General features: G+C 36.6%; 1 protein-coding gene across 3 annotated transcripts in view; it reads left to right on the forward strand.

The window, feature by feature from the left end:
• SI (sucrase-isomaltase) overlaps positions 1-13712 on the forward strand; it is a 342643-nt gene that overhangs the window by 130515 nt on the left and 198416 nt on the right. For all 3 annotated transcript variants that reach the window (XM_077488042.1, XM_077488044.1, XM_077488043.1), the window contains 5 exons: positions 223-272; positions 4433-4600; positions 5764-5925; positions 8275-8481; positions 10850-11004. In XM_077488042.1, coding sequence (XP_077344168.1) covers positions 223-272; positions 4433-4600; positions 5764-5925; positions 8275-8481; positions 10850-11004 — 742 coding nt within the window. The remainder of the gene's footprint in view (positions 1-222; positions 273-4432; positions 4601-5763; positions 5926-8274; positions 8482-10849; positions 11005-13712) is intronic.

Genomic DNA, 13712 nt, shown 5'->3' on the forward strand with positions numbered 1-13712 from the left:
TGTGTCCATCCCCTCCTATTACTCATGTAGACTAACAATATTTTATACAAAGAGCACAATAAATGAATCTCCTATTTGATCATGTTGGTTGAGATTTTCTGGTTGGGACGTGCTCGACCACAGGATGCTGAGGGGAAAGTGTGACCACATACAGTTCCTAATAATTTAAGTTGCCTTTCATCATTTCTAAAGTATGTTTGTATTGTTTGTTTTCTTTCATAGAAACTATTGAAAAGGGCAACTACATTTTATATGATTTTTCAGTATCCAATGTAAGTATTCATCCCTGATTTTTACTTCAGTGAATTAATTATATCAAAGGCCAAACTTTAGGATTGTGATTCAGTAGATTTGAATATGTGAGCAAAAAAACAGGATCTGTGCATCTGGTGAGATATCTCTTCTGTTTGGTGAGGGTTTTTTAACTCTTTTGTTTTTTTTACTCTTTACTATCAGCTTTAAAAACACTTTTTTTTTCATTTTTTGTTACTTTTAAATAGCCCTTATTTAGCCTTTTTAGCTTGCTAATTAAGGGTAGTGGTTAAGTATCCACAGTTGTCATATAACTAGCTGCTCGAATCACATTTAAACTTTTTCACATAGGGATTGTGAACTAAATAGATTTGATTAGGTGACTTTTAAACCACATGAGTTTTCAACCTATAAGTAAAATTGTAAAAACTTTCTGTGTATAATCTAATTATTGTAATTGGTATAATGAGTGCTAGCAAGGTTGATGGTTTTTCTTCATGCACATTGTGCCACATATACAGTATACGTAAATAGAGCAACAGCTCCAGGATAAATACCACTATGACAGATGTGAGCAGGTTGCCCTCCTGAAAGCTCACATTTGCGATCTAGAATAACAAATTGCAACACTGAGGGGAACTGACAAACTTGCTCACTCAACAGCCATCAACAATGGGGTTGATGTGAAAGAAAAAGTACGGATGATCCGGTAGGAAGCAATGTTATTGTAGTTAGTGACAGGGGCTCACAGGGAAGGCCAGTTCTGCGTTTGAGCACCCAAAAAAATTGACAATTTGGGTGAAGATGTGCAGGTAGGTGACAAACCCAAACAGTTGGAGGTAATAGGAAACTATGAACAGGAGGACAAATTTGTCAGCCAAATGTATTCAACTAAATTGCTACTGGGACGGGCTGGGCATGACTCAGCTGTCTTGGTCCATGTTGGGACCAAAAAAAGAATAATGAAAGATGGAGGATCCTCAAAAATCTATTCAGAGAACAAGGCTGAAAATTGAAGGGAAAGACCTACAAGGTTATATTCTCTGCAATATTTTTTGTGTCATATGCAACACAGAATAAAAAGGGCAAGTGATGAGATTCCCATGACACAAAAAACATTGGCAGGTGCAGCACTATTTATTTTACAAAAAAAGTTATGGTAAACGCAAGGCTCCCGGGGCTGTCTTTGATATTTATTGCACACTTTTGGAAAAACATTTTAGGCCTGAAGATTGCATAAAACCCTCAAAAAGTATATGTTTTCTGAAAGCAGAGATCCTGGAGAAAAAAATGGTAGTATTTTTTATTTTTTCTTATGTCACATGATATTTTCACAACAGTTTATCAATTTAAAAATCGTAAGTAGAAAATACACCAAAATGAATTTTAATGCAAAAAAATTCAATATATTAACATATTCTTTTTGTGAAATGATCTCAAACTTTGGTCCCAAATTTTCAATCAGTTTAGAGTCAACCTTTAATAATGGACCTAGAAGTAGTGCTCTCACTCTGGCAAGTATGGTAATATATAACATGTGTAGTGTAATCAATGTTTTAGTACGTAGGCATCCCCAAGATGTACACGAGGTAGGGCATGGAGTTTTTTAAGTGCTTGAGTTTAACTTAATTATTTTTTTGCACTTTTTTCACTTAACTTTATTGCAGTCACATATGATAGCATTCTTACTGTGACAGTTCTCTTTAATAAAAGATCAGGGGTCTATTAGATGTCTCCCCTGTACTCCACTGAAACTAATAGAGCACAGATCGGGGTCCATTAGCTTCTTCTTTAGCCACAGCAGCGTGGGAGAGTGACCGCAGAAACCAGAAGCAACAAAATCCTCTTCACTTCTGGATTCTTACTAGCTAGGAGACATCAGCGAATGAACATCCAAAAAACAATAATATAAGCAATAGACAGCATAGATTCATTAAAAACCGAAGTTGTCAAACAAATCTGTTTTCTTTTCATGAGTCGGTAAGTGAAAACATAAATGATACTAAACACACGCTGTTTAATTTGCATTGTCTCTTCTATTTCTGTATGTGGATGATGGCACTGTAATTATAATATATTATAATAAAAAAAAACAAAAAAAAACAAAGTACCTTTTCCCAAATCGATATGCAGCTGTCACATAACCCAGATATTTCCCAGCGTGTCTGTGGGGAAACATAAGCAGGAGGAGCTTCTAGACTTCTTCTGCTGGTCACATGTTTAAAATAAAAATAAAAAACAGCCTTTGGAATACATAGTAAAAATCAATAAATAATATCAATAAACTGTTTTAAATATGTCATACAAATATATATTTAATAACATGGTGTGGATGGATTTCTGCCAGTCCCATGCTGTGTCAATTACCTTCAGCCTGTGTCTTAGAATAGTAGGGCGGTGAATCCTCTATTAATCTACATGTAATATCCAAACCCCCCATTGTGTTTAGCTGGTTAGTGGGCATGGAGGAGGAGGGAGGAGGTGGGATATTTACCACTGTGTATACCCCCACATGTGTGACTCTATAGCAGGGATAGTCAACCTGGGGCCCTCCAGCTGTTGTCACTTCCCATGAGGCATTGCAAGGCTGGCAGTTACAAGTACTCCCAGAGGAATAATGGAACTGGTATTTCTGCAACAGCTGGAGGGCCCCATGTTGCCTACCCCTGCTCTATAGTCACATAGGCTACTAGATGTGATAGGGAGGAAATGCTCAGCATAGAAACGCACTTCAAACTGAGACTGTGCAGTCTGCCACCACAGCTGCATAATCCCTAGCTGAATTGGGGACATGAGCAGGAGGTGGAGATAGAGAGCAGCAGGATCAACCAAGATTTTTGCAGAATACAGAAAACAAATCCCATGGTGACCGAGTGAGTATGAACAGCATGTAACACAGCATTTATCAATAGTTTTTTTATGGCGTGGGTTTAGTGACACTTTAAACAAAGGTGTGGCTTTGGATGTAAAGTACTCAGACATTGCAAAAGCATTTGACGCTGTTCCCCACAGAAGGCTAATAAAGACTTAAAAAAAGATAGAAAACTTGCTTAAAGTCTGTGTTTAAACAGTAGTGATAATTGATTTATACTGTGAATGGCCCAATGTTATTAGTGGTATACCCCAAGGTTCAGTGTGTTGGACCTTTACTTTTTAACCTATTTATAAATGATATAGAGCAGGGATAGGCAATTAGTGGACCTCCAGCTGTTGCAAAACTACAAGTCCCATCATGCCTCTGCCTCTGGGTGTCATGCTTGTGGCTGTCAGAGTCTTGCTATGCCTCATGGGACTTATAGTTCTGCAACAGCTGGAGGTCCGCTAATTGCATATCCCTGATATAGAGCTTGGAATAAAGGGACCATTTGAGAGGCGTAACTAGAATCTTCAGGGACCCGGTGCAAGAAACCATGAAGGGCCCCCACCAGGAGCATTGCTGGATCTACAAAAGATCTTGGGCTAGAGCCCCATAGCAGCGAAATAAAGAAAGCCATACACTTGGGCGGGCATATATATATATATATATATATATATATATATATTATCGTTACATATCTGAGTGTGGATCCATTTACATCAGGGTCCCCAGAGATCCCTCACTGCCATCAGGGTCCCCAGAGCGCCCCCTCATTACATCAGGGTCCCCAGAGAGCCTCCCCTTACATCAGGGTCCCCAGAGAGCCTCCCCTTACATCAGTGTCCCCAGAGAGCCCCCTTAAACTGTGAAGAATGAATGCATTATCATAATCTGAAGCCATTCCTCTTGACAGTGCTGTCAAAGGGCTGACATCACTTTGTATATAAACCAAAAATTAAGGTTAATCATTTTTGGCTTAAAAACATGTTCAGGGTTTCTTTAAAGAGCTTCATTAGACATTTAAAATAATTTAAAACCAATTGCACTCTTAAAAATCCAAATAACACAAAACCTCCTTGATTTCACTTTTTCGTTGACTCCAATGCATTCTGGAAATGGCAAAATGTCAGCTAAATGTATTTAATCTTCTTAAAATTGAAGAAAAATCTCTCATATTTGCTTATCCCTTCTTAAAGCCACATCAGAAACGGTTGAAAAGTAGAACATTTTTTAACAGTATTGCCTGAAAATGTAGAAACTATTTACTGTATATATACAGTGTAACCATTACAGGTTTATTCTTTTCTTTTTTTTCTCTTTTAGAATGTTCTAACTCTTGAAGCAAAGCAAGCTGCATATACAGACCCCAACAATCTAAAGTTTGAAACAATAAAAATAATGGGACTGCCCGCAAGTACCACAAGTGTCATAGTAAAAAAAGGTGGTGTTGTTCAGTCTTCAGGCCATACCTTCAGATATGATACTTACAAGGCAAGAAATTATCTTAATTTTTTTTACACTGATTGGCAAAAAACATAACATTTGGAGGCCATTTAATCTTTCTTGATTGTCCAAAGTCCCCCTATTATTCTTTTCTCCCTTATTATCTTTTTATAGTGCATTTGTCCAGTTTAGTGTTTATACACCATACCCTGTGTATAGCATGCTATTCTAAATCATATGTAACACATTCTAAAACAATGATGCTTAGCTGCTATCCTCATATTCCACTAACAGTGCCAATAATGCTGTTTTCTTACACAGATTAAAAATGAATGGATTTGTGACAATTCCTAAAAGTAGGTAAATCCTACGCTGCTACTGACCCTTAAAGGAGAAGTACAGCAAAGCTTGTTTGGCTGTACTTCTCTTGTGGATCACAGGAGTGCAGATTGTTCTACACTCCTGTGACCCATTTTCATCAGCCAGGGGGCTGAAGCTTGCTGTCGGCTGACGTCACAGAGCTGGCAAGATCACGTTAATATGGTCGGGATCTGCCCACAACCCTGGACCGACACCTGACTCAGCCTCTCAGCAAGTCACTGAAAACCTGAGCTAGCCGCTCTTGCCCTCTCCACAGCCCAGTGCTCCAGTGAATGCGGGGGGCAGAGCAGAAAGCTTGTGACTGATGGAGCTCTGAGAACTGAGTGATCAGTGACCTTTGATCGCTCAGTTCTCAGTCTTAGAGCTGGCGGGGGACAGCTGCAGCATCAGAACAATGTTGGGAAAACTTCCATAATAAATATTAACCCATTCATATAGCTCATGTATTAAATCACCTGGTTTCTCTGTGTTAGTAACAAATATTGTCTTTTAATATTACAATACATAAATGTTCTATGAGAATACACATTTGAAAAGCATTTAAAATACCTTTTCATTAATGTCCCACTACAGTGGAAATTTACTATGACATGTTGTAAATGTCCTAGGAAGCAATTGGCCCATCTCACATCATTGACTTTGTTTAGAATCAGAGATAATGTTGCATATATTGTTTATATTATTATTTCTCCAGTTATTCTAGTATAAATTGTGGAGTATCAGGCTAAGTGGACCAATACACACATGTCTTTGGCTTCCTATGCTCCTTAAGCATAAAGAAAAAATATTAGATGTATAATAAGAAACTACTCTGCAATTTCTCTCTGTAGGTTCAACACATAACTGGTCTCCAACTGACACTGGGAGAATCATACACTGTGGAATGGGATCAGTTGGGTCCTGGAGGTATAACCAATTCAGAAAAGTTTGATTGCTACCCTGAATCCAATGCTGATGCAAAAAAATGTACTGATCGTGGCTGCATCTGGGAAGTATGTATAATAAATATTATAACTGGTTATTAGAGTACTAGTATTAAAGTGTGTGTGTTTAACCCCCCCCCCCCCCCCCCCTTAAAAAAATGATTATATTTCAGCACACCAGTCCTTAGATATATGTTAGTTACATCAGGTTCCTTTTTCTTCATTTTTTTTCCCCTTAAATTTCCCCTGGTGACCCTTATCACTCACTGTGCTGTATCTATGGAGGAGCAATGTTGTCATCCTAGGCTGCTCTCCTGACCTGGGCTATAAACACCTTCCCTTCTCCTGGCAAAAACAATTGTATTTTTTGTACTTGCTAAAAGTGTTCTGAACCTGAGGAACAATATTGCAGTAAACATATCAAATAATTGTTAAGTTGCAATATATTAGGTTTTTTATACATGTGTGATTTGTGGTTGTAAATCTTGTTACACCACTTTTACCTACAGGTAAGCCTATAATAAGGCTTATCTGTAGGTAGTGTAAATATCTCCTAAACCTGCACAGTTTAGAATATATTTTCCATATACTCTTGTGCCGACGTCATCAGCACATGTGCACTGAAGAAACGGCTCAATCGTGCTGTTTCTAAAGGGCCTGTGCCATGACCGGTGGCTCCCACATGCATGCGTGGGAGTGACATCATCGCGGGTCCTGCAAATCACAGCACCAGGCCCCGCAAACTCAGAAATTAACTCCGGGAGACATGTCAACAGCGATGCATACTAGCTCATTATGCCTTTGTCTTGCAGGTTTTTTTTTTTTATATGGGTTTGCAACCACTTTAAGAAATTGAAATTCGTACGAAATACATCCAATTCTACAAATCACAACAGTAACGAATTTCAACAAATCTGAAATAAATTTCAACGAATCCAAAATAAATTATCACAAAAACAATTAAATCATTTGTATTCATCCATTTTATTCAGATGACATGATGCAATAGCTTGGACCTTTTGTTAATGTTTAAAGCATCCAAAGTAATGTAACAACATAATGAATGATCTGAATTGATTAAGATTCATTCGTTTTTATTTCAGTGAGTGTGGTGTGAATATTCAAATAAGATTATTTTTGTATTGGGCTTGGGAGTTTATTTTGTATCTGTGCGGCCCAACAAACAAAGGCAGTTGGGAATATGGAAATTCAATATATTTAACATAAGGGATGAATATGTATTAATTCAGATTAATTTGTTTTATTCGGGTGAAAGCAGCATGGTAATCTTTAACTCTTGGATAATGAGATGATTCTTTTTTGCATTACATTTTTATAAAAAATGCACAAAAAAAATGAAATGGAAACATATTGCAATAAATACAGTAAGGTATAAAACTGGAATAAAATTATTCCTACTTATTGTGTTTGGGTTGGATGGAGGTGGATCCATCAGACTCTCCAAATGACTCTGGTATTAGTTTTGTTCCATTTGTTACTTGTTGTGCCCCAAAGTCCATCAAGAATTTCACTATGATAGAAAAGGGAGCTTTACTTACACACAGCTCAGTGATCTGTCTCGCAGCTTTGTTTGCTAGTGTTCAGTTTCATTTAGGCCGGGTTCACACCGCTGCGATGCGGGAACGCCGCGAATCCGCGGCGTTTTCCCGCATCGCATTACTCCCGCCGGCAGTTCACACTGCCCTATGCGGACGGCTGGGACTGTCAATGATATGTTAATGACACCCCCAGATCCGTCCGCATATCGCAGTGCGATCTGCCGACTCGCACAGGAGGTTCACACCATGCGATCCGATTCTGTTGCGGACCAAAAAAAGGGTCCCGTGCGAGTTTGCTGCGGGAGCGATGCGAATTCAGCCATACTATCTGTATGGCTGAACTCGCATCGCTACGGAGATCGGATGTGATTTGCACTGCAGTGCGGGTGCGAATCACATCCGGATCTCCCCCCGCAGCAGTGTGAACCCAGCTAAGGTGGAAGCATAAACCTACATCTCTGAATTGGAATTGCTACATGCATTTCAAGATTTTCTTGAACTGAAAATGGTTGTGTCGTTGATTGTACATGAAAACCTAGTGCTCTCTTATCTTGAAAATGACACACATGGCATCTACTAATGCATTGCACCCACAAAATTAGCTTAGTTGTAGAGTTTACCAGTAAACACATTTAAGGTTCAGATAGACATATATATCCAAGATAATCAAGAGGTTACCACATGGCTGCTTTTGTTCTTGATGAACCTAATGTGGTGTTGTTTATTGTTTTGTGGAAAAGACAGCATTAATATTTGCTCATTACCGTGTTAACACGTTTACATGCAATTACAGACAATAAAAAGGAAACACAGTATGTTTTTTTTGCCATTTACTATATGAAATACTTCTTTGTTTCAGGAGTCTAGTGTTGCTGGCATACCATGGTGTTATTATCCAGACGATTATGGCTACACTGTTGACAATGAGCAGATTACCGCAGATGGTATTGTTGTGGACTTGTCCTTGCCACCCAGAGCTGTGCAACGTTACAGGGCAATTTCTACACCAATTAATAAGCTACGTCTTCAAGTAACATACCATAAAAATGATATGTTGCAGTTTAAGGTAAATTTACTTTAACGTTAAAACATGATACTACTATGTAGGGATACATTATTAGTCATGTGTTCTTCACACCATTTTTTCTACACTTTATGACCACAGATCTTCGTGGCTCCACATGTTTGGATATCCTAAAAAAAGTAGATCTAAACCAAATCACTAAACTTTCATATCAACTTTAGCATGTTAACGATATGTCAAAAGTTGCATTCAGTCTTTTAAAATAAGTCTTGAAATATTCTTCACTAAAACAATAAACAAACAAACAAACAAAAAAAACAGCAATCCTGCTATAAAGGTAATTTCTTTTAGATATTTTCTATTATGAAGTGACAGCCATCTCCTAATTGTGCTCAGGTCCCAAGTAATGAAGCAAGTGCATGTAGATAGGACATGTGTAAAAGGGGATGGAGGAGAATAACAATACTGAGTTCTAAAACAGGATGCAAAAAAGGTTAAAAACAGTATTAAAAATGGTTGTTTGCAATACAGTGCTTTAGCAAACTGTCATCCAGTTAAGGTTTAGATCTACTTTATTGAACATCAAAGTGATACTAAAGTCTTGTTTATTTTTCTATTTAAAAATAACAAACATGTCATACTTACCTGCTCTGTGCAGTGGTTTTGCACAGAGCAGCCCAGGTCTTCCCTTTCTCGGGTCCCTTGCTGGCGCTCTTGGCTGCTCCCTCCTGCCGAGTGCCCCCACATCAAGCAGCTTGCTATGGGGACACCCAAGCTGAGCTGATGCTCTGTGTTTTCATTCAGACACTGAGCTGCGGCTCGGCCCTGCCCATTCTCTCTCCTCATTGGCTCACTGAATTGGATTGACAGCAGAGGGAGACAATGGCACCTGCTGTGTGTCCCTGCCAATCAGGAGGGAGAGTCCCGGACAGCCAAGTCTCTTGTGTAACATCGCTGTATCGAGTTTGGGCTAATGCATAGATAAAAAAAAAAAAACCTTCTGCCTTTAGAAGCACTTTAGGTGGTTCGCCCTTAAAAAATGTTTAGCAAACATTAATGTATTTACAGCAAACCTCTCAGGATAGATATACGGGAGTTATCACTGATAATTTAGTTTTTTAGGTGCAAGCATCACAGTTATTATACTTAAAGTGAGTGTAAACAATCACCCTGCAAAACAACCCATTCATTTTAAAATGGAAATTAAAGGCAAAACATTTTTGTATAGATATAAGTAAAAAAAACATTATAAATACTTTTTTTCCCTTTTTTTTATAAGTGATCATGTTCCCTCTGTTCTCAGCTGCATAAGAGCTGCATAAGCAGCAGCAAACTGAGCTTTCCAGTGAATGGCTGTGCAGCGAGGGGGGGGGGGGGGGGGGGGTTGTATCAGGGAAAGTCCAGTCATTGTAAGAGAGTACACAGAGTTCCAAGCATAGCTAGAGAACTGACCATAGTGGGCTCTCCTGCTTAGTGTGGTCTGTTTTTAATAGGAAAGCAAGGGGATTACAAGGAACACCAGGGATTTCACATAAAGGAAGCGATACAAAGAGAACAGGATACTTTATCATGTACATGGTACAGCAGCCACATTTCAGGATTGAGAAGTGTTGGGGTAACAAACGCTTTGCCTTTTCTCTACTACTGGCTAGGTCACCGATATGAAACAATCATGAAGCATGCAGTTAATGAAATTATGGGAATGATTGGACACCAGATATACATACTTTTCTGCCCCAGTGAGTCCCATGGTAGCGAGGGAAGGATATCTAAACTTGAAAACAAAAATGTTATATAATACTGCTTATCGCTGCATTCCTTTTAATTTTTCAGGCTTTATGCTCTTTATTTTTACCTGGTAATCCGGCAGATAATACTTATTGCTCTTGGCTGTAATCGACTGGACATCAACCATGTCTACTTTTCTTTCTCTCCATTGTGTAGAGGATGATAAGATTAGAAGTCTGCAGAACAAAAATGATATTGTTTTACTTTCTAAATAGCCAACAGGAATTAACAATGACACTGTATTTCTAGGAAGATTTACAGACATTTTCTGCACTTGCTGGAAATGTAAGCTTAAAAAAAAACAAAAAAAAAACGAATGCAGCCTACACACCTGTACTATACCAAAGTAAGAATATATTATCCTTTACTAACAGCAATCATACTTTCTGTATTTATTTTTTACAAGTTCTTTCTAGGCTTCTGAGAGATTATTAAAATTGGATTCAATGGACTACTACATACAGCTGTTCTTTACACAATATTATAAAATTATCCCACTATGTAACTATATAATTATATATGTAATGGTTTTGAATTGGAAAGATATTATGCATTTGATGCAGATATGTGTCAGGGCATATGTCATAAAATTTAACATTGCTTCCTTATCAAATTTCCATAGATCTTTGATCCCAATAACAAAAGATATGAAGTCCCAGTACCACTGATTCTACCTAGCAGTCCAAGTAGTACAGATCAGCGAATGTATGAAGTGGTTGTGGTTAAAGAGAGAAGATTTGGACTTCGCATTATAAGGAAGAGCAATGGTGCTGTCATGTAAGTAAATTGAGTGACCTGCTAACTAGAACTTTATAAAATGATGTCTTCAGTATACAGTTAGCATACCTGCTTGGTCACATAAATCCAACTCAAGTCCACTCAATCCAAAGTTTAATCCTTGGCTTCAAAGCCATCTTCAGGGCCACTAGCGTTGTCAATGTTGTGCTCTTATGGAGAATCTAGCCAACCAGCAGAAAACCAGAAAGAGTACCAGATCGGAAGATGAAAACATATACAGGCAAAGGGTTCAGGCACATAAAAGACATACTGTAAATGTGGTCAAACATGCAAAGAGGCAAGGAAGACAGCAGACAGAAGGCCAACATTAAATATCCAGAGCAATCCAATATCCATATATATCCAAACACAATATAGTAAGGCATGTGTGGAGGCACAGAGTTTATTTAATTGAAAATGAATGAGGGACAGGTGTGCAGGCTACAGTGACAGTGTTTCAGTTGCCATGAACTCTCAATAGATGGTGATGGAGAGCAACTCCAACAACTCCAACTCCAACAACTCAAAATCTAGCACACGCTGTAGCCATGAATGATGTGCAACCCAAGGACAGCCATGGGCAGATCATTATGTTATAAAATGATAGGAAGACATGTCTTGCTAGTTATTGCCAAGGAAGAAGTGTTGTCTAGTTGTGTTCTTTAACTAAGTATACTCTTTTTTTTTTTTTAAGATCTTGTTAACTAGCAAGTCTTAAGCTATGAAAAAATATAAATACAATTTATGTATGTTTTACTTTTTAACCTAACAGAATAATTGGCTTGTGTATTGAAAATCAGGGTAACATGTAACTGTTTTGACATTTATTTAATACGCTTTTGGAGTTTACTAGTTAGAATATTTACAATTGTCCATTAATAAAAGTGTTTTCTTAAGTAAATTAAACTACTATTTTTTGAAGAGGTACATTATTTTAGGGGACCATTAGTAAGCTAGAGGGAATATTTTCAAGCACTTTCTAAGAAGCTCATTTGTGCTTTGAAATCAATAGATTTCTCTGCAAAATGTCAGGCTCTCGCTTTCACTCAAATTCAGAACAAAAAGAAATTAGACTTCCATCCAGGGGGATTATTGCTTGTATCATCTGTCCTTTGAGTCTGAAATGTTTGAAACACTTGGATTAGAGATGTTGATAGAAATGCTTAGAGCTGATATACTTTACAAAATAGTCTTTTTAGCACAGTCTAAGCAGTTGAATCATACACATGTTATATACAACATTTACTTCTGATGCTTTAAATGCCAGTAAGATAGTACAAGATTTAATTCTAGCTAATCTGCTACCTATCAGTGCTGTCTTGTCTTTTTTTTTTTTTTAATTAGGGCAAAGACACATTATTTTTTTTATAGTTTCCTATTTTTTAAGGATTAATGCAAGCAAAAAAGCAAAATAAAAAAGAATAAAAAAACAAAAAATGTTTACTTTGTTTTCTCTTAAGAAAAGCCATAATGCTTTGTGACACCAGTGTCATGGGTGGCCCCTACTTTAAAATGTTTTTTTTTAATATAAAAAATCTTATAGTAACAATTAAAAAAAAAAATAAACACTAGTCCAAAAGCATACAGATATAAACATCTTAATTTAATATTCAAAATTTTAGTATGTGGCATTTTGACACTTTGTATTCTTAGAAAATAATATAGAATAGTGCAGAATTCTAAGCAGTGGCTCATGTAAATATATTATTCTTTTTTTTTTTCTTGTTTACAACCTTTTTATTAAATGAAAATCAGTGGTACAAGAAAAAAAAAAAAAAAACAGCACATTTGTAGAAATATAATGAAAAGGGTATTTCCAAAAATACATCTAGAACAAAAATTAGGGGAATAATAATTGGGTTCATAAACATAAACGTAGAAGGTGAGACAATGCTATGTACCCTTACAAAGGTTTATATGCCATGTTCCCAGTCATCTGAAGATAGAGATATGTTACAGTGTGATTCCCATTTGTGCACATATATAGCGGCTTATCTTGGGAGTCCGTACTTGCCAGGCGATTATATATCCCTGATATAAGACCTCTTGCCCTTAGAATTCTATGTCAGAGAGTTTCATAAAATGAAGTGGAGTCATTATCAGTTGATTTAAATGGAGTAGTGTAAAAGCGTCTAATTTGAAATAACCCGTAACTATTCCCTATTTTATAATAAGATTATACATGTGCAGAATGAAAAAATGGGGTTTGTTTTGTTTTGATTCGTTATTTACATAAACTTGTTTAGCTAAATTAATTTAATCCGTTTAATTTGTTTTAGGAAATCATTTTTTTATTCATATTTGAATTGATTCAGGCTCGAATTTGAATAGTTTTTGAATTCAAAAAGTTTTCAAATTCAAATAGTTTTTGAATTCAAATAGTTTTCCAATTTCCAAAGAGAATAAAATAGAATAGAAAATAATGGAATAGAATAGAAAAGAATATAACAGAAAATAAAAGAATATAATATAATAGAGTAAAACAGAAAAAAATAGGATAGATAATAAAAGAACAGAATAACATACAATATAACTTTTTTCTGAAATTCTAAATTCCAATAGAATACATTTAAATTCAAATACAATACAAGAAAGTAATAGATAAGAATAAAATGAATAGAATTAAATAAAATGATTATAACCATCTTATGGAATTCGAATAGAATAGAAAATAATTTAATAAAAAAATAGAATAGAATTGAATGGAA

Source organism: Lithobates pipiens, unplaced genomic scaffold, assembly GCF_037356315.1.
Source record: "Lithobates pipiens isolate NorthernLeopardFrog02 unplaced genomic scaffold, aLitPip1_a1.2 Scaffold_18, whole genome shotgun sequence".
Lineage (NCBI taxonomy): Eukaryota > Metazoa > Chordata > Amphibia > Anura > Ranidae > Lithobates > Lithobates pipiens.